We start from the raw sequence: 24,817 nt of genomic DNA, 5'->3' as shown, positions 1-24,817 counted from the left end.
ATACCTGAAGCTGGAGTGCGTGTCCAAAGGCAACCCCTCGTAAGTACCGGCCGGCCGACGCGCGTCCGCCACATTGTCGACATTTATTGATTTATTTATGTGTTTGTTTATTTGTTTGTTTATTTATGGTAAAAAAAGACATTTATTTATTTATTTATGTGTTTGTTTATTTGTTTGTTTATTTTTGGAAAAAAAGCGTCGCCTACTGTTAGACATTGAGTCAGTCGCTTAGTCGTTGAGCTGCCCCAACCCCCCCCCTCCCTCCCACCGCCACCGCCCCCCTCCCCCCGCCCCCCCCCAGGCCGGACCCCGTGCTGTGGACGAAGGACGGCGGCGAGCTGCCCGACCCGGAGCGCATGATCGTGGAGGGGCGGGAGCTCACCTTCACCACGCTCAACAAGACGGACAATGGCACCTACCGCTGTGAGGCCAGCAACCACCTGGGCACCAGCAGCGCCGAGTACATCCTCTACGTCTACGGTGAGGCCCGAGACAGGCGTGTGTGCTCGCACACACACACACACGCGCACGCATGCACGCACGCACGCACGCACGCACACACACACACGCACGGGGAAGGGGAATGTGTGAGGGAGGCGGTTTTTAGTGCTGCGTTGTCAGGAGTGGGGAGTGTGGCCGGGAAAGATAAGTGACCACAGGCAACGCCTGAGGTGGTGGAGGAAGAGGAGGAGGAGGAGGAGGAGGAGGAGGAGGAGGTGGAGGAGGAGAAGGAGGAGCAGAAGGAGGAGGAAGAGGAGAGTGCCAGGGAATACGGATCACTCTTCCTCTGTCTCGGCGCCAGCCACGTAGAACATTTGTCACCGGTAATGGCGCTTCCAAGGAGCCGAGCGGCACCACACTTCTCATCTCCTCGTTCACCAGGGGGGGAGGGAGGGGGGGTACCTGGGTAGAGAGGGACCGGGGGCGGAGAGGCAGCCTTGGGGAAAAGACAGGCTCTATTCTCACGGGAGGTCGGAGAGGGAGACAGCTGAGAGCTGTTGGTGAGTCCTACGGCCCAATTGTTCTGTTTTGGAGTCAAACAGAGTGGATGTGTGTTCTTGTTGCCGTCCGTCGTCCGCTCTTCCAGGTGTGTGTGCGCGTGTGCGTGCGTGTATGTGCGTGTACGTGCGTGTCCATGTGTGTGTGTGTAGGACGGACATGGCCCAAGGCAGCGTGAGGAAAGGATAAATATTTGATGACCAGTTTGACCCTGTTTCTGAGAACAGGGGAAGAGCTGTTTCTATTCATGGTTCTATTCAGAGGTTAATTCTTAATTTCTGTTCACCTTGTGTCCTGATGTCAATAAATGCTGGCGTCAGAGTGAACAGACTTCCTAATACCATACTACATAGGCACAAAAGCCCCAAGTCATGCAAAAGCATATGATTAAGTTAAGACATGACTGTGAGCTGGGAAGATAGGACATAATACAACAGAAGAATGTAGAAAGAGTAAATAAACCAAAATAATGGGTTCACAGTACACAGCATACTGAAAAATATGAAAATGACTGTGATTATTGTCAGTATGTCATGGTAGACCTTGAGGTGTTCCTTCAAAATACTAACCCCTACACCACAACACCTCACCCAAAGAGGGGGGGAGGTTGATCATAACTCAAAATGTTTATCAAACCTTGTTTGAGACCAGGCGTCAGGAACCTGACAGCAAGAGATATTTTTTCACATTTTGAGAAACAAATGTGTACCTCGGGAGTCAAAAGAAAGCAACACGTTTGAAAGATGACAAACACTATGTGGCAACTGTAGAGTTTATCAATCTTGCTCTTCTTATCGTGAGAGAATTTCTCATTGCAGATCAAACAGAGTACCGGCCACCAAGCTGCGTTAGCTCTGATGGAGACATTCGTCTTTGAAACGTCGCTTTTTCTCTTTCTGGCGGCCACGTTGGTCCTGAATCATGTCACTTGATTCTCTAACATTCACTCAATTTTGTTATTGTTGTCTTCTCCGGTGGCTGGGCCTTGTACAGAGAAAATCTCTGCTGGCAGCCCGCTGACAGAATCACAAAATAAACGGTCGGTTAAAAATAAGGATTTGTTTCTCAAGCTGACTTTGGCACTCGTGTCAGACCGGCTGATACGTGTCGGCATTCCAAACCAAACCTTTAGACTTGATGTCGTTCGTCTCTGCATATTTATTCATTTAACCCAGTATAATCAGTGGTTTTGTATTGCGCTACTAATTGTAAATTATATTACGATTTGTAATTCTGTTTTAACTCATCAAAATTGTAAATGAGGGAAACCTCAGTGCTTTACGAGTATAAATAAAGGTTTGAATGAATTACCTATTCTACATTTGTATGGAAGCCAATGATGAAAAGTCAAGCAGGCTCAGGTTCCTGACCCCTGTTCTAGACTCACTCATTCTTTCTGTCATGTCAGAATATTTAATTTCACAAAGTTAACTGTTCACACTCGTTTTTTGACAATTCACCTCTTCCTCCTCCTGAAGATCTTGAGCAGATTTAATTATCCCTGTGATGGAGAGCCTTACATAAACTAGACCCTTTCTCCCTCCTCCACCACCCTCAAATGCCATCCCAATTTGACAACAAAAGGAACCGGCACACCTAATGATGTTGATGCTATAAAATTGACAACTTCCCTTGCTACTACGGAAAGTAATTGGATGGCGGCACCCTGTCCGTATTCATTACCCGTTCTTTGGAAATGGCACTCCATCTGTTCCTACCCTTCATCAGCGATTAACACACCTTTTAGCTCTTCACAATGGCCACCATAATTCCTGGAGAATGCCTTTTTGATGGTTCCTCACTGCAATGGAGCCATTTTTTCTCTCGGCCTGCTCCCACCTCCAAAAGAGCACTTAGCTGCTCAGTGATTCACACCGAGGCTGAAATGTCAAGCAGGCGCTGAGGATGTTGGGCCCTCTGAAGGAACGCCTCAGCCAATTAAAAGCCTCAAGCTGCTTCTGTAGGCAGACATTAAGGTAAAAGCCACGGTGCTTCTACAGTATAACCCCATTAACTTTGTCACACAATATTTCAATTCCATATTTCACAAAATGCTTTAATGGGCAAAGTGAGAAATATTTCCTCAGATGAAACAAAGTTTTACAGTGATCCTCCATTTTAAGGGCAAAAGACAATTACATTTGAGGACAGAATAATAGCTGCTAAACTTGAACATTTTAATTATATATTTAGTTAATCGTAGGCTACAGGTAGATAGTAGATCAAATATATTATTTGGTTGGTTTATTCAATGAGAAGCATTTACATTGTTTGCACATTGAAGTTTAAATAGGAGTTTAAATCTCAACACCCTGTCAATGTTATCCAATTCCCTTGCTGTGTGAGGTCATCAACAAGCAACACGTTTTGGATAGGCCTTATCAAGCTACGCCAAACTGCCTTAGCCTTTATCTCCACTTTGCTAAATGACTCTGTTCTAAACCTCCCTGATGGATAAATGCTAACTCCATCTCTGGACACTAATCATGGTAATAAGCATTGGGTATCTTATCTTCTCTAACCCCCCTAAAGCACCACAGCTGTAGCACCAGGATTACACCTGATATGCTAATATGCTAATACCACAACAAAGGCAAACAAAGTTTCCATTTTGTTTTGTTTCCCAACCAATGAATAAATCATATGGAGCTCAACTTCCTGGTGACGAGTCTCCCTTTTAAAACCTGACTGGCATGAACTTTGACACAGCAGGCTTCATTACCACTCTATCAGCCAAGGAGCTGAGTGAGAAACGGATGATTAGACGAGGTTAGAACACGTTAGTTTGAGTCGAGCGATGTCTCTACAACAGATTTTATACTTTGACCCACCTCAAATTTCCAGTTTTACTGTGACCCAACACATATACACAACTGCATGTTTATTCCTGGTGTTTATAATCATGTAGTATGATTACTAGTTTCTATGTTAAACACATACTTGTATTCCCATTGTATATTCTGATTTGAAATTGGTTTTAATTTCTCATCATCGTGTTTACTCATATGTTATGTTGAATTTGTTTCCCTTTTTTGTCGTCATCGTTTTGTCCGTCCGTCCATCTGTGCGTGTGTGTTTTGTTTGTCTATGTGCTGTATGCGTCCCATTACCCAGACATCCCCACCACCCCGCCTCCATCCACCACTCCTCCCCCTCGCCCCGCCCCCCCGGCCACCACCGCCCTCTTAGACAGCCACGCCTCCTCAGACCCCGCGGCCGGCAGCAGCAGAGGTACGGTACCCCTCACGCTCACACCACGCCTCTCCCCACCACCCCTTCCCTTACCCCCCCTCCATCCGCACACCCCTCCCTCCTCTCTCTCTCTCTCTCCCTCTGTCAACATCACTCCTCTCCCGACACCATCCTCTTTCCATCTCGCTTTCAACATCACGACTCTCTCCCTCTGTGCGGCGCGTCTGCCGACTCTTTCCGCTCCTCCGTCTCCCCCCGCCCCCCTCCCCGGAGCTATCGTACCCTCGCGCCTCCTCTCTCTCCTCCCTGGCAGCCGATATTCCCTCCATCCGTCTCCTCTCCCTTCCGCTTTCCTTCGTTCTTCACCCCACCCCCCGTTTCCCTTCACGTCTCCCTGCAGGATCTCTTAGTGACCTGCGCTCCGTAGCGTTTTCTCGCGGCTCAGTCGTCCGCTGTGTGTGATTGGTCTAGAGGCTTTGTGGACCCGGGGGGGTTCTAGAGGCTTTGTGGACCCGGGGGGGTTCTAGGTAGCCCAGCTCTTTGTGGACCCGGGGGGGTTCTAGGTAGCCCAGCTCTTTGTGGACCCGGGGGGGTTCTAGGTAGCCCAGCTCTTTGTGGACCCGGGGGGGTTCTAGGTAGCCCAGCTCTTTGTGGACCCGGGGGGGTTCTAGGTAGCCCAGCTCTTTGACACGTCATCAGAGAGAGCCCACCCACTCCGGACCGCTAGACTGTGGCTCCGCTCACTCGAGACACAGGATACAGTACCGGGTCAGCTGGGCTCATCGCCCGCTCCTTCCATAGCACCGGCTCCATGGGCAAATAGCGTTCCGCACGGTTCTAGTCCCCGGGGCCATGTTGTCTTTTAGTGACGTTTTCTCTCAGAGGGGAGGCGTGTCCCCGCGCCACACACAGGCTAACAGCATGTCCAAAAAAACGGTAGCCCTTTACCACCCACTCTTCATCTATGTCCTCTCCTCCTCTCCTTCCTCCTCGGTGCGTTTTGATGATGCGTCACCTGAGAGAGCGTCTCTCTCTCTCCCTCCCTCTCTCTCTCCCCTCTCTCTCTCTCTCTGTCTCTCTCGCTCTTTCTCCCTCTCCCCCCCCCCCCCTCTGTCTCTCTCGCACTTTCTCCCTCCCTCTCTCTCTCCCCCTCTCTCTCTGACTCTCTCTCACTCTTTCTCCCTCTCCCTCCCTCTCTCTCTCTCTCCCCCTCTCTCTCTCTGACACTCTCTCACTCTTTCTCCCTCTCCTTCTCTCTCTCTCGCTCTCTTAATAAGATGATTATGACTGGAGTCAGAAAATTACACAGTTCACTGAGATAGACGATACATAGATAGATGGAGGTAAGATCCTCATGAGGACCCAGGTCTGAGGCAGCTTCCAGAGACTCTGGTTCAGTCCTGCGCACCTGAGTTAAGCAAACAATCCAACTTGCAGGAGTGAAACCGGACAGTGAAGTTGAAGACCCCTATGACAGGGGATTTGTGCTATGGCATATCTGCTGTGTGTTGACTCCTACACATTTGTTAATGTAAATTTATGTACATAATGCATAGATGTACATGGCGCATATAAAGTTATACAACACCTCATGCATACATGAATGTGATAGCCATTCCACGAGTGCCCTTTTTCAACCTTCAGACTGAGTCGTGTCCGTGAGGGGCCTGTGGGAGTTGCCTCTCTGACAGTCTGCTCTGGAGGCTGCTTTTTACTGTAACAAGTTTCCCTCCCGGTTCACAGCTGTTGATGTAGTCAGTAGCTGTGATCTCTGGGGAAATTGCTGTGTACATCATGTTGATTCTATCTGTTCCTTTGACATGTGGGCCAGATCGAGCCACTGGAGAGAAGTCGGCAGCTTCTTTTAGCACATCAGATACAGTTACAGTAGCTGACTAGCTGAGAGGCAGGCTGACAGCAGAGGCTTATTGTGAGCAGCGTCGGTGTGGGTCTTTGTTTATGTGCGGCACCTCTCTTGTTTAGGGACCTCTGGGTGTCAGGCTCCACACACTGTCAAGTCAAATCAAATCTAACTTTATTTATAAAGCGCGAGGGAGATGTACTGTACAGAGATCCTGTGCCTAATTTTCTAGAGCGAAGCAAAAAAACAATTCACCCATTTGGGTCAATAGACAGTAGGTGAAGTGTAAAAGATCTTCCCTGACCTCTCTCTTCTGAACGAGACGATCAAACAAGCTCCTGGAAAATGTTTAAGTCTATTAGCTAGGAACATTTTCACAGAGCACTAAACATGGAATAAACACTTCATTATAAAAATCAGTAGAGCTGAAAAATAGTTACAGAGATGCAACCTAGGTGGTTGGCAAGTAGCTGTTAGCTTTCCTTGTAATCCATAATAGGATACAGTGTATACGTGGTTCACATAACACACAGAAGCACTTAGCAAATGTAAATAGCAGCTAAGCAGAAGTGACACTGTCAACACCTGCTGTGTCTCATGACATAAAGCTGCTCTTTTATTTTTATTTATACTTTAATTAACCAGAGAAAATCACATAGAAGTTTTAAAAGTGAGCTCTGGCCAAGAGGGCAGCATACACAGACGTACGATACGAACAACACAACACCTTGGCAACATCCCCAGATGCATAAATTAACTGAAAAGAACAGGACAGGCTTCCTACTCAAGGTTCAAGGTAGTTTTATTTGTCACATGCTCAGAAAGAGGGCATACAGGCTAGAACTTGCAGTGAAGTGAAGGAGACTCAGTCATGTCTTGGGATTTTTAGAGACAACTGGCCTCGGTTTTTCAGAGTTCAGCCTTTTGTTCCTAAACCTGTTGTTATAGCATCTTGCTCACCGTTCTTTTTCACCTTTCACCTTTCACCTTTTCCACCTTTTGCCATTCCAAACATCCCTGTCCCCTACTTCGGTAATGATAAACACCCCTGCCGTCGTTTTATCATTAAAGGAAGGCATCTCCAGGGGGGGACACACCCCAGACTTTCGTTTCACGTGTCTGAACTCTCAACCACGATGATGTCTGCCATTTATTATGACGTGTACAGATGGGTTAGCCAATCAACTCTCTGGAAGCGTCACATCCGTGTATTGCTTGAATATAAGGCCGCGCAACACCAGACTGTTTCACTTCTGTTGGATGAACCACTCACGTGCGTTATCCTGAAGTCCTTGCGCTCGTATGTTTTCTTAATAAATCAGACTTGACCTCTTTGAGCGAACCAAATCCTTTTGCTTTCGATCAGATTTATTTCCACTACAGTCATTAAAACTATGAAATACAATAAGACAATAAAGAGATTAGACAAATCATTTTTACATTAGTAAAAGGGTATGCAACTTTTAACAAGGACCAGAATCCGCATTGTCTCCGAGCACAATGCATTATATTACATTACATTACATTACATTACATTACAGTCATTTAGCAGACGCTTTTATCCAAAGCGACTAACAATAATTGCATTTAACGTAGGAAGAGCCAATGTACTACTACTTGCCAGAACTCACAAGTGCATCTTCTTTCTAAAACAAACAAGTGACTAAGAGCATAATCTAGTGCTGAAGGCAAAGTGCAAGAATCACAATCTAAAGTACAGTGCAATATAATATAATAAGTGCTTAGGTGGGAGGATTGTTGTAGTACTTCTTGAAGAGATGAGTTTTGAGCCTGCGACCAAAGATGGGCAATGCCACCTGATGTGAACAGCTCTCCAATCTGGCCGTAAAAATAATCAATTATACTGTAAAACCTGCCAAGTTAATGTAACTCAAATCAATCTTGTACACAGGCTGCCTTGAACAATTTGAGTTTATTAACTTAAAACATTCAATTCTGAATTATTCAACCAACTGAGTTGAATGTACAAGAGTATTTTGTGTTTTGGTAACTTGAAGGAATCAAGTACACTATACTCATTACATTCACCATTATTAGTTTAGACTACTCATATTAACTATCTGTTTCATACTCATTTAAGTCAAGTTATGGTAATGAATGAGAATTATGTAAGACAACTCAAATGAACCATCTTAACAACACTTCTTTAATTCAAGTGTTACCTACTTAATATTGTAAATTGTTGAAGTACACAAGCTGCCTTAAATAACTTAATTTGCCCAAACTCAAATAATTTAGCAGGACACATCACAAATGGATAAAAGCAATTTTATTCGCAAAAATGTGGCTTGAATTCCATCAAAATACAAATTCGACCAATAATGACTTTACTGTTTATCACAAAATTGAATTCAGCTGGTGTCTGCTGTTGCTTACATCACATTCTGTTATTGTGAAGTAGAAATAAAACAAACGAGCAACAACCTCACAGAACAAAAACACAGTATAGCCCATCATAACAGAGAAAACATCAAATACCAACTGCCATCCAAAATGGGGAAAGGTACAGTAGTATAGTTAGAGCACCTGGTCTACTATTTGTTAACAAGGAGGCGTGCACAGATGAGCAGCCAGAAGCAGTACTCGTGGGCAGAGCAGCCAGAAGCAGTACTCGTGGGCAGAGCAGCCAGAAGCAGTACTCGTGGGCAGAACAGCCAGAAGCAGTACTCGTGGGCAGAGCAGCCAGAAGCAGTACTCGTGGGCAGAACAGCCAGAAGCAGTACTCGTGGGCAGAGCAGCCAGAAGCAGTACTCGTGGGCAGAGCAGCCAGAAGCAGTACTCGTGGGCAGAGCAGCAGGCCTTTACACAGCTCTCGAAGACGTTACTCTGAATCTGCAACGCACACATACACACACACTGAGTTAGTGAGTTAGTGAGTGAGTGAGTGAGTGAGTGAGTGAGTGAGTGAGTGAGTGAGTGAGTGAGTGAGTGAGTGAGTGAGTGAGTGAGCAAGCACACATGCAGTGTGTTGCGGTCTGTCCCCTACCTTTGTTAACGAGGAGGCGTGCACAGATGAGCAGCCAGATGAGCAGCCAGTAGCAGTACTCATGGGCAGATGAGCAGCCAGAAGGAGTAGTCGTGGGCAGAGCAGCCAGAAGCAGTAGTCGAGGGCAGAGCAGCAGGCCTTTACACAGCTCTCGAAGATGGTACTCTCACCAAGAAACTAGTTCCCCAAAAAGTAAAGCTATTCAAGGATAGAATACTATCAACACACAAATTCAGATCAATAGACTGGTAGCATATTTTATTTGCTTTTGGTGCACTGTGGAGTGGTTAAGATAGTTTAGTGACTAGCCAAGTATACCATTCACTTAAATTCTGCAACTAGAGCGACTGGATGAAACTGGTTGAAAACTGATAAATAGCATACTGGCTAACTTGCAAATGAGGTCCAATGCCCAAAATCATTTAACTGCACATACACACATCAAATACCTTCAGACAGTGGATGACCAAAAACAAGTAAAATATTGACATCTATGCAACAATTTTATGTCATTTCTGTAGGATGGTAGAGATTCAGATCAGATTTCGTTTGCTAGTGTAGCCATCACTGGTCGACCCGACCCTCACGAATCTCAAACAATCCATTGGCACTCTTCACCATCCTTCATAAATCTCATCAAATGAACTCTGATACAGTTCAGTAAAAACATAATATATGGTATATCGGCATAAGTTTAAGTAAAAATGTCAAAGAGACAAGAGACTTCAAATGAATACTAGCAATTGACATTCACACTTGCTAACTCAGCTAGCGAACGTTAGCTAGCACTAACGTTACTAGCAAAGACTGTGGGATAATGACTGACAATTTCTGTCACTAGCTAAGAAAATATCAACTGTCAAGCGATAAACGTTCGTTTATAAGTAATTAGTCATATTAAAATAACATATGGTGTAACTGTGTTGTAAATATATAGACTAGGTATGCACGGTCATGTTATATTTCTTACCTACCACACATTTCCAATGGCGTCTTGAAGTTCAAGGTTAAGGAGAGACTGGTGACGCGAGGCTAAGGTTAAATACCAAAGTTTGGTTACGTCAGTAGTCACGTGACATGCAATGTTTGGCCTGATAAGTGGAGCTCACGTAAACAAAGATAGTGAATGTAACTCACTGTAATAAATTAATCGCTATTCAAACTTGAATTGTTTGAGTTATTAACTCAAAATATCTCTAATGAGTTCAGCGTACTTTAAAGACTTAAGTCATTTCAACTTTCGGCTATTTTTAATTTAAGTTGACTTACTCTTTCATTAAGTTACACTGTAAGGTTTTACAGTGTAGTATAAAATTATTATGTTTCAGGTCATTTTGCAAAATTTTCCACAATGATGGGGCAGAATAGTTTAAAAGCCATTTTACCAAAATCTGTTCTTGTGTTTGGAACATTGTATAATATCTAATGTTGTGATCTTAACCTGGAATTTCCATGTTTTGGTAAGCTGAGTAACATGTTCAGATATGTTGGTAGCTGACCCAAGATCACCTTATACACAAATATGTAAAAAATATTTTTCCATTCTGCTAACTGATACAGGGTACAGTGATGGGTAAGGGATCTTATGTTAGTAACAAACCTTAGAGTTCCATGGTATACTATGTCTAGTATACTGTACCAAGTAAGACTTTTAGCTATGCATATACAGGATATTGCCATAATTCAAACTTAAAAGGCAATGTTTCGTCGAGATTAAACCCTAAATATGATGACACTACCTCTATTGCCTTACTTTGCAATGTGACTATCTGGGGTATGACTCTCTCTCTCTCTCTCTCTCTCTCTGCTCTGCCATTCTTAATGGCTATAATAACTCTTCCACAGAGTATCACGAGGGCCTTACGATGTCATCAATGCCCCCCACCACCCCCCCCCCCGTCCTTCTTCCATTTCTCCTCCTCCCCTCTCTGCTCCCTGTAAAATCTGCCAAATGCATTTTTATGGCTTGCAAATTAGCTTTGACCTTCTGAAGCTGAAAGGTTGAATAAAGCACAAGGGTTTCTGGGGGGTTTAAAATATTTACGACTTACTTTTCATAATCAGCGCTCCTCTGGCCAGCTTCTTCCGGCAGATACCGCCCAAGAGAAAGGGCCTCTGCGAAGGCGATGGCGATTAGTCATGCCTAGTGTCACAGTCTGCAGAAACGAAAGCACGGAAATAAAATCGGGTCTTCCTCTGCGGGAGAGATTTCTTTTTCCTAGACCCATAAGTGCTTTGCAGCGCTGAAAGAAAGAAAATGGAAATAAAAGGAGGAGTAAACCTAGAAACCTCTCGACCTTCAGATTCTCAGTTGCCGTGCTGAACATAGGAGTTATGGCCACATTGTTCCGGTCATTTCCTGCCCGAAGAACTCCAATAGACTAATATTGGAGAATAGAATGGAGGTTACCTTGGCAATACAGAGCCATTTTTGTCTATTTGTCTATTATGAAACATCACACACAGCCTACCAAATACAAAGAGCTGCTTGTGCTACCATGGAGCACAGCCTTGTCTACCAGAGTGTAGCCAGAGGTGGTTTGGTTTTAAGGTCTCGTATAAAGATCACCCTTAGCACTGTAGGATTTTAAAGTTTCGGTTGCAGTTAAAGTTTCCCTTTTCATGTGTGTTTTAAGTACAAGGCAGTTAAGATATTCTTTTGAAGTGCCCCAACCCCAGCAGGACCAGTCTCCATCAGATGAACAGCTGTAATCAGTGACCGTTAACATGCCCTCAACCGCTAACATGCCCTCGGCCGCTAACATGTCCTCGACCGCTAATATGCCCTCGACCGCTAACATGCCCTCGACCGCTAACATGCCCTCGACCGCTAACATGCGTGACCGCTAACATGTCCTTGACCGTTAACATGCCCCCAACCGCTAACATGCCCTCGACCATTAACATGTCCTCAACCGCTAACATGTCCTCGACCGCTAACATTTCCTTGACCGCTAACATACCCTCGACCGCTAACATGTCCTCGACCGCTAACATGGCCTCGACCGCTAACATGCCCTCGACCGCTAACATGTCCTTGACCGCTAACATGCCCTCGACCGCTAACATGTCCTTGACCGCTAACATGCCCTTGACCGCTAACATGGCCTCGACCATTAACATGCCCTCGACCGCTAACATGTCCTCGACCGCTAACATGTCCTCGACCGCTAACATGGCCTCGACCGCTAACATGCCCTCGACCGCTAACATGTCCTTGACCGCTAACATGCCCTCGACCGCTAACATGTCCTTGACCGCTAACATACCCTCGACCGCTAACATGCCCTCGACCGCTAACATGTCCTTGACCGCTAACATGCCCTCGACCGCTAACATGCCCTCGGCCGCTAACATGTCCTCGACCGCTAACATGCCCTCGACCGCTAACATGCCCTCGACCGCTAACATGCGTGACCGCTAACATGTCCTCGACCGCTAACATGTCCTCGACCGCTAACATGCCCTCGACCGCTAACATGCCCTCGACCGCTAACATGCGTGACCGCTAACATGGCCTCAACCGCTAACATGTCCTCGACCGCTAACATGCCCTCGACCGCTAACATGCCCTCGACCGCTAACATGCGTGACCGCTAACATGTCCTCGACCGCTAACATGCGTGACCGCTAACATGTCCTCGACCGCTAACATGCATGACCGCTAACATGCATGACCGCTAACATGTCCTCGACCCCTAACATGCATGACCACTAACATGCCCTCGACCGCTAACATGCCCTTGACCGCTAACATGTCCTCGACCGCTAACATGCGTAACCGCTAACATGCCCTCGACCGCTAACATGCGTGACCGCTAACATGTCCGCGACCGCTAACATGCGTGACCGCTAACATGCCCTCGACCGCTAACATGTCCTCGACCGCTAACATGCCCTCGACCGCTAACATGCCCTCGACCGCTAACATGCGTGACCGCTAACATGTCCTCGACCGCTAACATGTCCTCGACCGCTAACATGCCCTCGACCGCTAACATGCCCTCGACCGCTAACATGCGTGACCGCTAACATGGCCTCAACCGCTAACATGTCCTCGACCGCTAACATGCCCTCGACCGCTAACATGCCCTCGACCGCTAACATGCGTGACCGCTAACATGTCCTCGACCGCTAACATGCGTGACCGCTAACATGTCCTCGACCGCTAACATGCATGACCGCTAACATGCATGACCGCTAACATGTCCTCGACCCCTAACATGCATGACCACTAACATGCCCTCGACCGCTAACATGCCCTTGACCGCTAACATGTCCTCGACCGCTAACATGCGTAACCGCTAACATGCCCTCGACCGCTAACATGCGTGACCGCTAACATGTCCGCGACCGCTAACATGCGTGACCGCTAACATGCCCTCGGTGCTCCCTCTCTCAAAATGACCCGCCGAACGGGCGTGGCGTCTCTGTGTGTGGAACTGTCTGACCCGTAGACCTGCACCACGGCCCTTTCGCCAGAGCTCAATAGGCACAGGGCTGAGAGGGAGCGACGCGTTCGCATCGGTCCGCTCGTAACGGAGGGGAGATGCAGGCGACAGGGGGGGGGGGACTCTCTAGAGGGTCCAGCTGTGGACGGCGAAGCTGCCGCTGTGGTTAAATGGAAAAGGCTAGGTTATCCCGAGAGGAAGGAGGGAGGGGACAGTTAAATATTGAGACAACAGACCCCGAGGGTCTTGTCCCCCCCCCGTCCCCCCCCGTCCATCGCTCCATCCCACTCTCCTTGAAAAGCGAAGGAACGAGGGAAGAATTAAAACCGACCGCAAAGGTCCTCCCACTTAGGTGCGAGGCGCGGTTATTGATGAGCTGTCACATTAAGGCGCTTCTGGGAAGAGTTATGGGGACGGTCTGGGACAAGAGCGCCACACAGAACCAGAGGAACCATTACATCCTGGAGCGCCTGTTATGAATAACCTGTAAATGTTCCTCCGTTCATTTATTCATCTTTCTTAGCAGAAGAGAACACTCTACTGTATGTAATCCTCTAATACGCACATACATACATGCACACACACGTGCGCGCACACACACACACACACACACACACACACACACACACACACACAGGGGAGGAGGTCCAATTTGTTGAAATTATTTTTATTTTTTTTATTCTATTCACTTCTCTCCCTAGGGAATGATGCTTATTTGGGTGGTGATGTCATTGTTTCCAAGGCAGCCATTTTCCTCCAGCAGAACTAAGTACAGTAGACCTCTAGGCACTGGTCCAGAGTCAGTTTACCCTGATCTGAACACCTACCTGAACAAGAAGGGCCATTGTACAGAACTAATCTAAAAGCAGCATCTATAAGGGCAAACCTATCGTCCCTTACTGGCTCTAATACTGTAGAAGGACAAGATCTAGGTCAGAGATCGGACGGTTCCTAGAAAGGTGATGAGTGGATACTTCTGGAAACTCCCCAGTCTGGGTAGCCTTATTAGTTGAGTATATTTGAAATGATCAAATCAACATCCATCATCAATCACTTGTGGAGTCATTGATTGATTGGACTGAGTTACTACATTGGGCATTTGTTAAATGTCACACTGTACTGATTCCCCTGTACTTCTATGATGTGTGTGTGTGTGTGTGTGTGTGTGTGTGTGTGTGTGTGTGTGTGTGTGTGGAGGGGGGGGGGGGGGGTGGCAGGCTGGGCCACATGGGGGGCTAGATAATCAAGCCATGCCCTGCTATACGGGACAGCTTTATTGAATAATTAGCAGAAGTCATTTGTTCAGAATCTAATTAACTCAGACCCAGAGCAGGGTACCACACACACACACGCACATACACACACACACACACACACACTCTCCAACTCCCTGCTGTCACCCATGTGTGTGTGTGCGTACCTCCGATCTGCAATTTTTAACAGTGACAGCGCAGGGCGAGAGGTAATGTTTTAGGTGATGTGTTTGTTTGTATTTTGTGTTTTCTTCGTTTGTTCATCTGTTAGAAGGATTACGCCAAAACTACTAGACAGATTTTCCCGAAATTCAATTTTGGAGCAGATCCAAATCACAGGGCAGTTCCACGAGCCCTTTCCTGGTTTGTTTGTTTGTTTGTGTGTTTGTTTGTTTGTTTGTTAACAGAAACTACCAGACCGATTTTCATGAAACTCGGTGGAGGGACTTAGTATGGGCCAGTTTAGAACCCATTAAATGTTGGAGCGGATCCGAATCACGGGGTGGGTCCACGAGCCGCCCAAACATGGCCGGCCATTCACCTCCATTCATTTTTTCAGACCAGGTTTATGCTAAAACTACCAGACTGATTTTCATGCATGGCCGTAGATTTGGGGTTGGACGCAGGGACATGTCCCCACCAATATCCAGCGAGTACTGAATTGTCCCCACCACCAACCAATAAAAATCCCTAACCTCCCTAACCAATACCCGCTAATATGAATGGCTGGTTGTTTCTTGCTTATTTACCACGACCAATAGTATCCACACCCCTCCCATTCGTTTGGTTGTCTCGCAACAAGTCGTTAGGCAATTGGGCGGGTTTGGAGTTTGGAAGTCGTAACGTAATGAGATCAATGCCGATGCCGAATGCGTGAGTAGAAAGTGAGTTGTAGTTTATTTTGCTTTATATTGGAAATATATTTATGTTAGGATACTAATAAGTGCATTACTTTAATGAGAGGGATGCCTCTCCTAACAGCACGATTGTTCAGGTTAACGTTAGCAAGATTAAAGTAGCTGCTAGCTAATGTTAGCTAACGTTAGCTAACATTACGTTAAATCAGAATGTATTTTCACTTGCCAAACCTCAGAGAATGATAATGTTAATGTTAGCTAGCTAGTTAGTGCTACATGTGCATGTAGATTGAAGGAAACGCCTGTGTATCTTCATTGTGTGCATCTACATTTTCAAAAGGCTACGGCACGATTATATGTGTCAATTGGGCTGGCTAAACGTGAGACACAGAACTAGCTAAGTTAACCCCATCGAATCCCCATGGGTCTGTAACACTGAGCCGTGTGTGTGTGCGTGTCTGTGAGTGTGTGTGTGTGTGTGTGTGTGCGCGCGCGTGTGTCTATGTGTGTGCTTAGCTAACGTTAGTCCAGATAGCAGCAGCCAAAAGAAAAAAAGTGGACATCAGGAGCTATTTTAAAGCACCAAGTCAAAGTGTACTGTAAGTCAGCTCAAAGAACACGCTTTCTTAATTGCCAGAGTCAACAATAATAAAAACATGTATCAATGTGCAGGTGACAGAAGCAGTCCTGCCAGGGGGCTCAGAGAGAGGAGAGGAAGGTGGAGTTGCAGGGTCACAGGTGAGCTAGAATAATAGCATAATGAGGGAAGGCTATCATTTTCTATGCAGCAAGTGCACAAGTAGACCAAATGCATCAGTTCAGGAGGTTAATTAAACCAGTCATCAAGATAATCTGATCTGATTGTTTAGCTTAAAACACTATTTATGCATTTTTATTTTATAAATAAGTGCCCACAATTTTCGTCTCGTGCTAGTCGACTTCCGGTCCGGATTGTCTACTACGTCTGGTATTCAGGCGCTGACATTTTGTTGAAGGAAGTTGGAGGGAAAAAACGGGCGGATATCCTGTCAACATTCCGTAGAGAGTAGTAGACAGTCCGAACCGGAAGTGATGCGTTTTTTAAGAACTTCCTTTTACAAATTCTAAGCGGCTGAAGTCGAGACTCTCTCCTTCGTAGAGAGTCTGGCTCCGAGACTAGGCTCACGCTAACGTGGGCTCGCATTGCTTATGTCCCCACCAAAGCTCAAATCAAAACGACGCCCTTGTTTTCATGAAACTCGATGGAGGGGTGTAGCTTGGGTTAACTAACAACACATTCAACTCTGGAGTGTATCTGAATCACGGGGTGGGTCCATGAGCTTCCCAAACATGGCCGGCCATTCACCTCCATTCATTTTCTGGACTTGGGGAGCGAAAAAGTAATTTTACCATTTTAACCATTAATTTTCAATAGGGGTACTTGAAACGGTCATATCTTGATATGGGAAGGTCAAAAGAGACACATTGGACTGGCATAAAGCTCTCCTAACAAATGCTGCATTACCAAACTGCTCGCACTCACGTGCGCACACACGTGCGCACACACAGAACCACGGAATGCATTCATGGGCGGAGGTCTGTGCTCTCTGAGCACCATTCCTAGTTTATGTGTGAAAAGAGGTGTGTGCGTGCGTGCGGGCGTGTGTGTGTGTGTGAGTGAGTGACTACGCCCTCGGTTGTCTCTCCTACCCCTGTGTGGGTGTCTCCCAGGATCCCTAGTTCTTGGCTGCAGTGCCAGCTCATGCATTAGAGGCAAATTGCTGAATTTCCAACCTCAGCCAAAAAATTGGAATTGTAATTGACTTATTGACCTGGCTAGGCTGCAGCCTGAGTTTATCTGCTCACTGTAACAACCAGTGGGACCACGCTCAACAAGATATGGATATCTATATCTATATCTATCTATCTCTCTCTCTCTCTCTCTCTCTCTCTCTCTCTCTCTCTATATATATATATATATATATATGTATATATGGTAATGTGAAACTGCAAGTTTGTGATTTCCATTTCCAGCAGCGATCAGACATGATGTCAAATTTCGGTGTGTACCACTTCTCTGTAAGTGTAAGTCTAACAAATAGCCATGGAGAATTATAACATCATCTGAAATATGGACAAACATCAGGTCTTGACTAAACTTAACACAATGTACTGTACCTGTGTGTGTGTGTGTTTCTGTCTGTCTGTCTGTCTGTCTGTCTATATCTCTATCTGTATCTCTGTCAGTCTGTCTCTCTCTCACGCTCTCTCTCTGAACCACGCACGTACACACACACATACTGTACACACACACACACACACACACACACAAAGGCACGAGGCAGCACTAACAGCCCATTGGTAAGGCCACTGGTGCTTTATTGATCTGATCCACTGAGCTCTATGATTCATGAGCCCATATCCTAGACGAAGGAGAACAAGAAAAAAAGGCTTTTCTCTGCTCCAAATGGATGAAAGGATACTTTCAGGTGTAAGGGCAGAATTCCAATCATCACTGAGCTGAGAGCGGGGGGTGGAGAGAGAGAAGAGAGAAGAGAGAAGAGAGAGAAGAGAGAGGAGAGAGAGGAGAGAAGAGAGAAAGAAAGAGAGAGAAGAGAGGAGAGAGAGGGAGAGAAGAGAGGGAGTGAGAGAGAGAAGGAGAAGAGAGAGAGAGAAGAGAGAAGGAGAAGAGAGAGAGGGAGAGAAGAGAGGGAGCGAGAGAGAGAAAAGAGAGAGAGAAGAGAGAAAGAGAGAGAGAGAAGGAGAAGAGAGAGAGAAGGAGAAGAGAGAGAGAGTAAAGAGAGAGAGAGAAGAGAGAAAGAGAGAGAGCCATGTAGTGGCCTTGTAAAGACTGCGCTTATATGATATGATCTCAGGCACACATTTAATGAGATGGTCAATTTAACATGCTGCTCACACCCAGTCCCTTGGTCAGTCCCTTGGTCGGTCCCTTGGTCGGTCCCTTGGTCAGTCCCTTGGTCGGTCCCTTGGTCGGTCCCTTGGTCGGTCCCTTGGTCGGTCCCTTGGTCGGTCCCTTGGTCGGTCCCTTGGTCTGTCCCTTGGTCGGTCCCTTGGTCGGTCCCTTGGTCGGTCCCTTGGTCAGTCCTGTGGCTGAGCCCACAGAGGCACGAGGAATGTCCACTGTCTAGATTCTAACAGACACTGTGGACAATGGTAATAGTGGTAATACCATGATTGTGTGTGTGTGTGTGCACTGGAGCACACGCGTGGTGCGAGTGTGTGTGTGTCTGTGTGTGTATATATGTGTACCGGAATCCATGTGCGCTCCTGCGCATGTGTGTGTGCGTGTATGTGCGTGTACACACGTGCGCACGTTTGACTCTGCGTGAGTTTAACTCCCCCCGTTGCTCCACCCGGGGTCCCTGTCCATCACTCCCCCCATGCAGAGGTCTCCCACGGCGTCGGCCCCCCTCTCCAGCTGGGCTCTTGATTAGAAAATTGAGCTTTTTTTCTTGAACTAATATCTCGCTAATAAGCTCATCCCCGTCTCACTGCTCCCCCCCTATCAGCTGATAGGAACCCCTCAGCCTCTGAGGATCGTTTGCTTTACCCTCGTTCCGCTCATTAGAAAAGAGAACACAAGTCACTGAACTGAAGGTTCTCTGATGTCCAGCGCTGCTCATCTCAGGTGTCTGATCTCCTCTGACGTCCTGCTGTGGCTCTGTAGAGCCGGCTAGCGGTGTGTCGCTGTCACGCGCAGTTAGAACGCCTACACGCAAGGCAAGGCAAGTTTATTTGTAGAGCACCTTTCAGCAACAAGGCAATTCAAAGTGCTTTACATGAGACGTTAAAAACATCAAGACAAAGTGCAACACATAAAAGGTTCATATGAAACGAAATACAAAAAAGGACACTCTTTTCTTTATCGCGTACTGAGACCTCCTCTCTCTCCACTCACTTACGTACAGTGTCCTTCTGTATAGCTGCTCGCTGGCTTTTCACCAGCGCCTCAAACATCCTTTCTGAGCGAGGGACCACCTCAGCTGTCAGTGGCCCACATGGAGACGCAGCTCTTTGCTGTAGGAGGAGGAGGCGCTGAGGATTCAACCCTCGGCACAGCAGCTCCTTCATACAGCAGCACGGTTACAATTCATCATTATCGGCATTCAGATACATTTAAACCAGGGATTTGTCCTGGTGAGATGGCGCCGTTCGATACACTCGGAGGCAGATGGGACTACATATAGATACAGTAGCTACATATTGTCGCTGTCGGGTGATAACCTTGTAACTGTCAATTTTGGTGATAAAAAACATAAATCCCATCCACACTGGGTCTCTCTGTTGTTCTGTGTGAAACGGTCATGAGGAGGAGGTGAACTGTAGGTACAGGAGGCTTTAGGGGATGACAGTTATTGTTCAGTGGGGCAAGCGAGGGGTGCGGCGCGTTTCACAGCTGCCCTGAACCTGTTTAATTTATTAAAGGAGCTAAACTCACGAGGCCAGGCAGCTAGGAGAGCATAATAAATATTAAAAGAGGAGTTTGCACTGCCGGGCTCCAATATTAAATCATACAGAGAAGAATGTCTGTGGCCTTATTAAAATATAATGTGTTCTGGAGCGAGCGAACTGTATCAGTAGCCTCGCCTCCCTCCCTCTACTCCCTCTCGCCCCGATTTCACCGAAACCTCTCATTTTATCTGTCACTTTGTCTTTGTCTTTTTCTGTTCTCTCCCTTTCTCTCTCTCTCTCTCTCGCACTCTCTCTCTCTCTCGCATTCTCTCTCTCTCTCTCGCACTCTCTCTCTCTCGCACTCTCTCTCTCTCGCATTCTCTCTCTCTCTCTCGCACTCTCTCTCTCTCGCACTCTCTCTCTCGCATTCTCTCTCGCTCTCTCTCTCTCACACTCTCTCTCTCGCACTCTCTCTATCTCTCTCTCTCTCGCACTCTCCCTCTCTCTCTCTCTCCCTCTCTCTCTCCCTCTCCTTCTCTCTCTCTATCTCTCTCTCTCTCTCTCTTTGTCCTTGAACGTGCACAGCAGATAAACAGACAGCCACGCAGACAGACAGGCAGACAGACATACAGGCAGAGACAGGTAGAGCAGTCACGAGCTCGTGTGGATCCAAGTACAGCAGGCAGGAGTATTGAAATAAGTGCGTGTTGGACCCAGCTGGCTGGTGGAAGGCCAGCATCCCTCTATAGTCCTTCACACGGCTGGCTGAGCAGGACCACGGCGCCGAGACCACACCGCGTGTGCATGCGTGTCCGCGGGTCGGCGGTCAAGTGTGACAGCCGGGTCACTCAGCCCGTGGAGGGGTTATGGAGCGAGATCAAGCCAGCTGTTCCTCTCACTCCCGCCTGGTCTGAGAGAGTCGAGAGGATGAGAGGAAGAGAGAGAGAGAGAGAGAGAGAGAAAGGTGTGTGTGTGGGGGGGGTGTTCCAGGGGGAGTCATAGACGAGCGCAAAGAATGGCGGATTAGGCCTGCAACGCAACCAATCTTGTGATGAGCCAGGTTAATCCGCCTAACTCCACCTGAACATTATGGAGTGGAAACAGACTACTATATCGCCAACAACAAAAGAAACGTATATTCACGCTAGCTAGGTAACGTTCCAGTAGGAGCCAAAGCACCTTAACACCTTGTGTTAATTATACATTCAAGCGTTGTTGTTGTTTACATTCATATATGCAGAGCTCAAAAGGAACAGTAGCCATATTGGTTTTCGGTTGGCCTGCGTTGCCGTAGCGATGTGCCGCGCGCCGCATAACGCACCCTGACTCCCACGCGCCTCCCGCTCGCCGCCCGTGACCGGTATGAATCAGTCGGCTACAGACGCTCCGCCTCCGGGCTGCGCCCTGGTGAGGAGAGAGAGGGAGGGAGGGAGAGGGAGAGGGAGAGGGAGAGGGAGAGAGAGAGAGAGAGAGAGAGAGAGAGAGAGGGAGAGAGAGAGAGATAGAAAGAGAAAGAGAGAGAGAGAGAGAGAGAGAGAGAGAGAGAGAGAAAGAGAGGGAGAGAGAGAGAGATAGAAAGAGAGAGAGGGAGAGAGAGAGAGAGAGAGATAGAAAGAGAGAGATAGAAAGAGAGAGAGAGAGAGAGAGAGAGCGATAGATTAAAAGAAGCTGGAGAGAGAGAGATTAAAAGAAGCTGGAAGCCAGAGGGCCTCTGACCGTTCTGTCCACCCCCCCATCGGTCTGTCTCCTGCTGGATCATTCTTCCAGCTCTGCTGTGACCCGACCATGCCTTCCTGAATAGCCGTGCCAAGGCCACAGTGTTAATGGTCTGCGCACTACATGTTACACACACACACACACGCTCACGCGCACACACAGACGCGCACGCACGCACACACACACACAGAGGCGCACACACACACAGATGCATGCACACACACAGACGCAAACACACACACGCGCGCACACACAGACGCGCACGCACGCACACACACACACAGAGGCGCACACACACACAGATGCATGCACACACACAGACGCAAACACACACGCACGCGCACACACACTCAATCACCTGTTCAGTGCCATTCAGAGCTGAAGGATGAAGAGACCAGAGCTAATTTCTCCACTCTCAGACCGATATGAATAATACAGGCCATTTCATTATCTGTCCCTCTCTACACCTCTCCCTCCATCCCTCCCTCCCTGCCTCCATCTTCCCCCTCTGTCTCTGCTCAGCTGGGTACATGGCAGTTACATGTATCACTGTCTCTTGTTCATTTTCCATCTTTCATTCTTGCTTTTTCCATTTGTCTTTCTTCTCTGTCTTCTTCCTCTCATTTTCTCCTTCTGTCTGCCTGTTTCAGTCTCTTCTATTTTCTATTGTCTCTACCTTCATTTCATTTCATTGTCAGCCCTTTGAGTTTGTCTGACAGTGAAAAGTGCTTTATAGATCAAATGAATTGTTATTATTTATTTACCTTTTCCTCTTCTTTACACATAAATAACGCTTTCACTAATTGTGTGGGGTGTGAAAAAAAGGTATTGGAACAAGGCCACGAGGGAAAGCGCACAGGAAGGAGGACTCTGGCGCATTATTGGGATTGGGCCCTGGCAGGTTCCTCCCTCTGGAGACGAACGCCATGTTCCTGGTTCCACAGCTAGATCTCCTGTTCCTTTCAGAGCTTCCAGAAGCTTCCGGAAGCACCCTGTTACTTCACTTTACCAACAGACCCTCTCTGTGACTAAGATACAGCGGAATCAAAAATCAGTTTTTATTTTATTGACATTTTCCATGTGATGATTTCTTTACCGTGTTCCTCCGCCCTGGTTCACATGTCTGGGGGCCTACGGGGGGCCGCTGAATAATTCACTCTCCCTCCTTTTTGCCTTTACATTCTATTTTCCTTCATTTTGCATGTGTGTGTGTGTGTGTGTGCGTGTGTGCGTGCGTGCGTTTGTGCGTGTGTGCTCTCTCCTGCGTGTCAGTGCAATGTCAGCCTGTCTGAATTTCATTATTCCTCGCGGGCTGCTCTGACTGCAGGAGGTGGAGAGGCACCAAATGACAGCACCTCAGAATGCTTATCAGCACCAAGGAGCAGGAAATAATCTCTCCTCTTTCTCTCTCTCTCTCTTCTCTCTTTTCTCATGTCTGTCACTGTCACAATCTCTTCTCCCTGACTCCTCCACATCCCCCCCCTCCCTCTCTCCCTCTCTCTCTCTCTCTCTCTCTCCAGATCCCAATGCGCTAGGACCACATGGCCCAGACCATGCTCTGATTGGAGGAATTGTGGCCGTTGTGGTCTTCGTCACCTTGTGTTTGATCATCGTTCTGGGGCGGTACCTGGCCAGGCATAAAGGTAAGGCCTTCGTTAAACGACCAATAAACGTCCCCACAGCCTTTACTGTTGACACACCAGTCACCAGCTTGTCTGTCACCAGTAAAGGTGCCTAGCGGGGAGATGTATCATCGTAAAGTTCCGATAAGGACCACACCAGACCCAGCTCTGTGTGTCCATACTGTCTCCTCTTAGGGAATGGAGTTCTCCTCTTCAGTAGCCATCTTGCCCATTGTCAGTCTACTGACACCGCTGCTCTGAGTAGCGAGATGTGGTTTGGTTTCTTCACAGGAGCACATCTGAGACAGGCAATTCTCCACAGGGACTCACACAAATCATGTTCTATGATTGGGTTCACTGGGTTTTTCGCAGCACAAACATGTTTTTTTTGGGCTGGACCGCAACAAACGCAAATGTCTGTGATTGAGTGACTGACTGAGAGACTGAGTGATGAAGTTGCACCATTGGTCGAATTTCGCACATGTGATGAAGCAACTGTACATCACTGGTTGCCATTTTCACCAGTTGTCTCCAATCAAGTTCTCCGTTTGGTCTCTGCACATTGATATCCAGGAATTCACAGTTTTGCACCCTCGTATGGCTCAGCCATTTACTAGGTTTTGAGCTAGTCTTATGTCTTCGTGTCTCCATAGGAACATATTTGACGAACGAGGCAAAAGGGGCAGACGATGCACCGGACGCAGACACAGCCATCATCAACGCCGAGGGCAACCACGCACACGCAGAGGAAAAGAAAGAGTACTTCATTTAGACTGCAAAGAGCACTATGCTGCTCCCTCTCTCTCTCTCTCTCTCTCTCTCTATCCCACCTCTCTCTCTCTCTCTCTCTCTCTCTCTGTATCTATCTCCCGCTCCCTCCCTGTAGCTATCCCCCCACCTCTCTCTCTCTCTCTCACTCTCTCGCTCTCTCTCTCTCTCTATGTCGCTGTCCACTGCCCCTGCTGCGTCACCTAGGAAACCCCAGGCAGAGTGCAGAGTGGGAACTCCACGTGTCCTGTATTTTATTCTGCCTCATCACTCCATCCTGTTCACGACTTCTTCTTTTCCCCAGCTGTAGTTTTTACAGGCGGCATCATCTCCTAGCTGCTGGAGATCTGCCTGCCTCCACCTGGTTGTTTGTTTGCTTTCTCTTTTTCTCTGTGAAATAAATATCTTGAGAATCTGCATATCCACCCGAGACCACCTCAAACTCCTTTTTCCCCTTCTCTACTACTACCTTCTACGTCTACTCCCCCTCCCCTCTCTCTCTCTCACCTCCCCCCCCCCCCCCCCCACACACACACACACATGAATCCTCCCATTTCCACAGACACATCCTCTCACGTTTACATGGTGCCTAAATATACAGACACCCATTGGACTTCTATCAATGCCTTCATTTACTGTCTGTCAGTAGCAATGTAAAATGCTTTCTGTTTTTTTTATCCTCTTCATCAGTTCATAGCT

At 47.2% G+C, this 24,817-nt stretch overlaps 1 protein-coding gene across 1 annotated transcript in view; it reads left to right on the top strand.

Moving 5' to 3' along the window:
* cadm2a (cell adhesion molecule 2a) overlaps window positions 1-24,122 on the top strand; it is a gene marked incomplete at both ends in the record, with an annotated part of 268,849 nt that extends 244,727 nt beyond the window's left edge. The window contains 5 exons of the mRNA XM_084450129.1: window positions 1-39; window positions 302-480; window positions 4,114-4,230; window positions 23,249-23,371; window positions 24,004-24,122. The exon at window positions 1-39 is cut by the window's left edge and continues 52 nt beyond it. Coding sequence (XP_084306255.1) covers window positions 1-39; window positions 302-480; window positions 4,114-4,230; window positions 23,249-23,371; window positions 24,004-24,122 — 577 coding nt within the window. The remainder of the gene's footprint in view (window positions 40-301; window positions 481-4,113; window positions 4,231-23,248; window positions 23,372-24,003) is intronic.
* Between the last annotated feature and the right edge of the window lie 695 nt (window positions 24,123-24,817).

Source organism: Borostomias antarcticus (genome assembly GCF_949987555.1).
Source record: "Borostomias antarcticus genome assembly, chromosome: 15".
Taxonomy (NCBI): Eukaryota; Metazoa; Chordata; class Actinopteri; order Stomiiformes; family Stomiidae; genus Borostomias; species Borostomias antarcticus.
The sequence above is the reverse complement of the archived record's forward strand: the minus strand, read 5'-3'. Positions and strand labels throughout refer to the sequence as shown.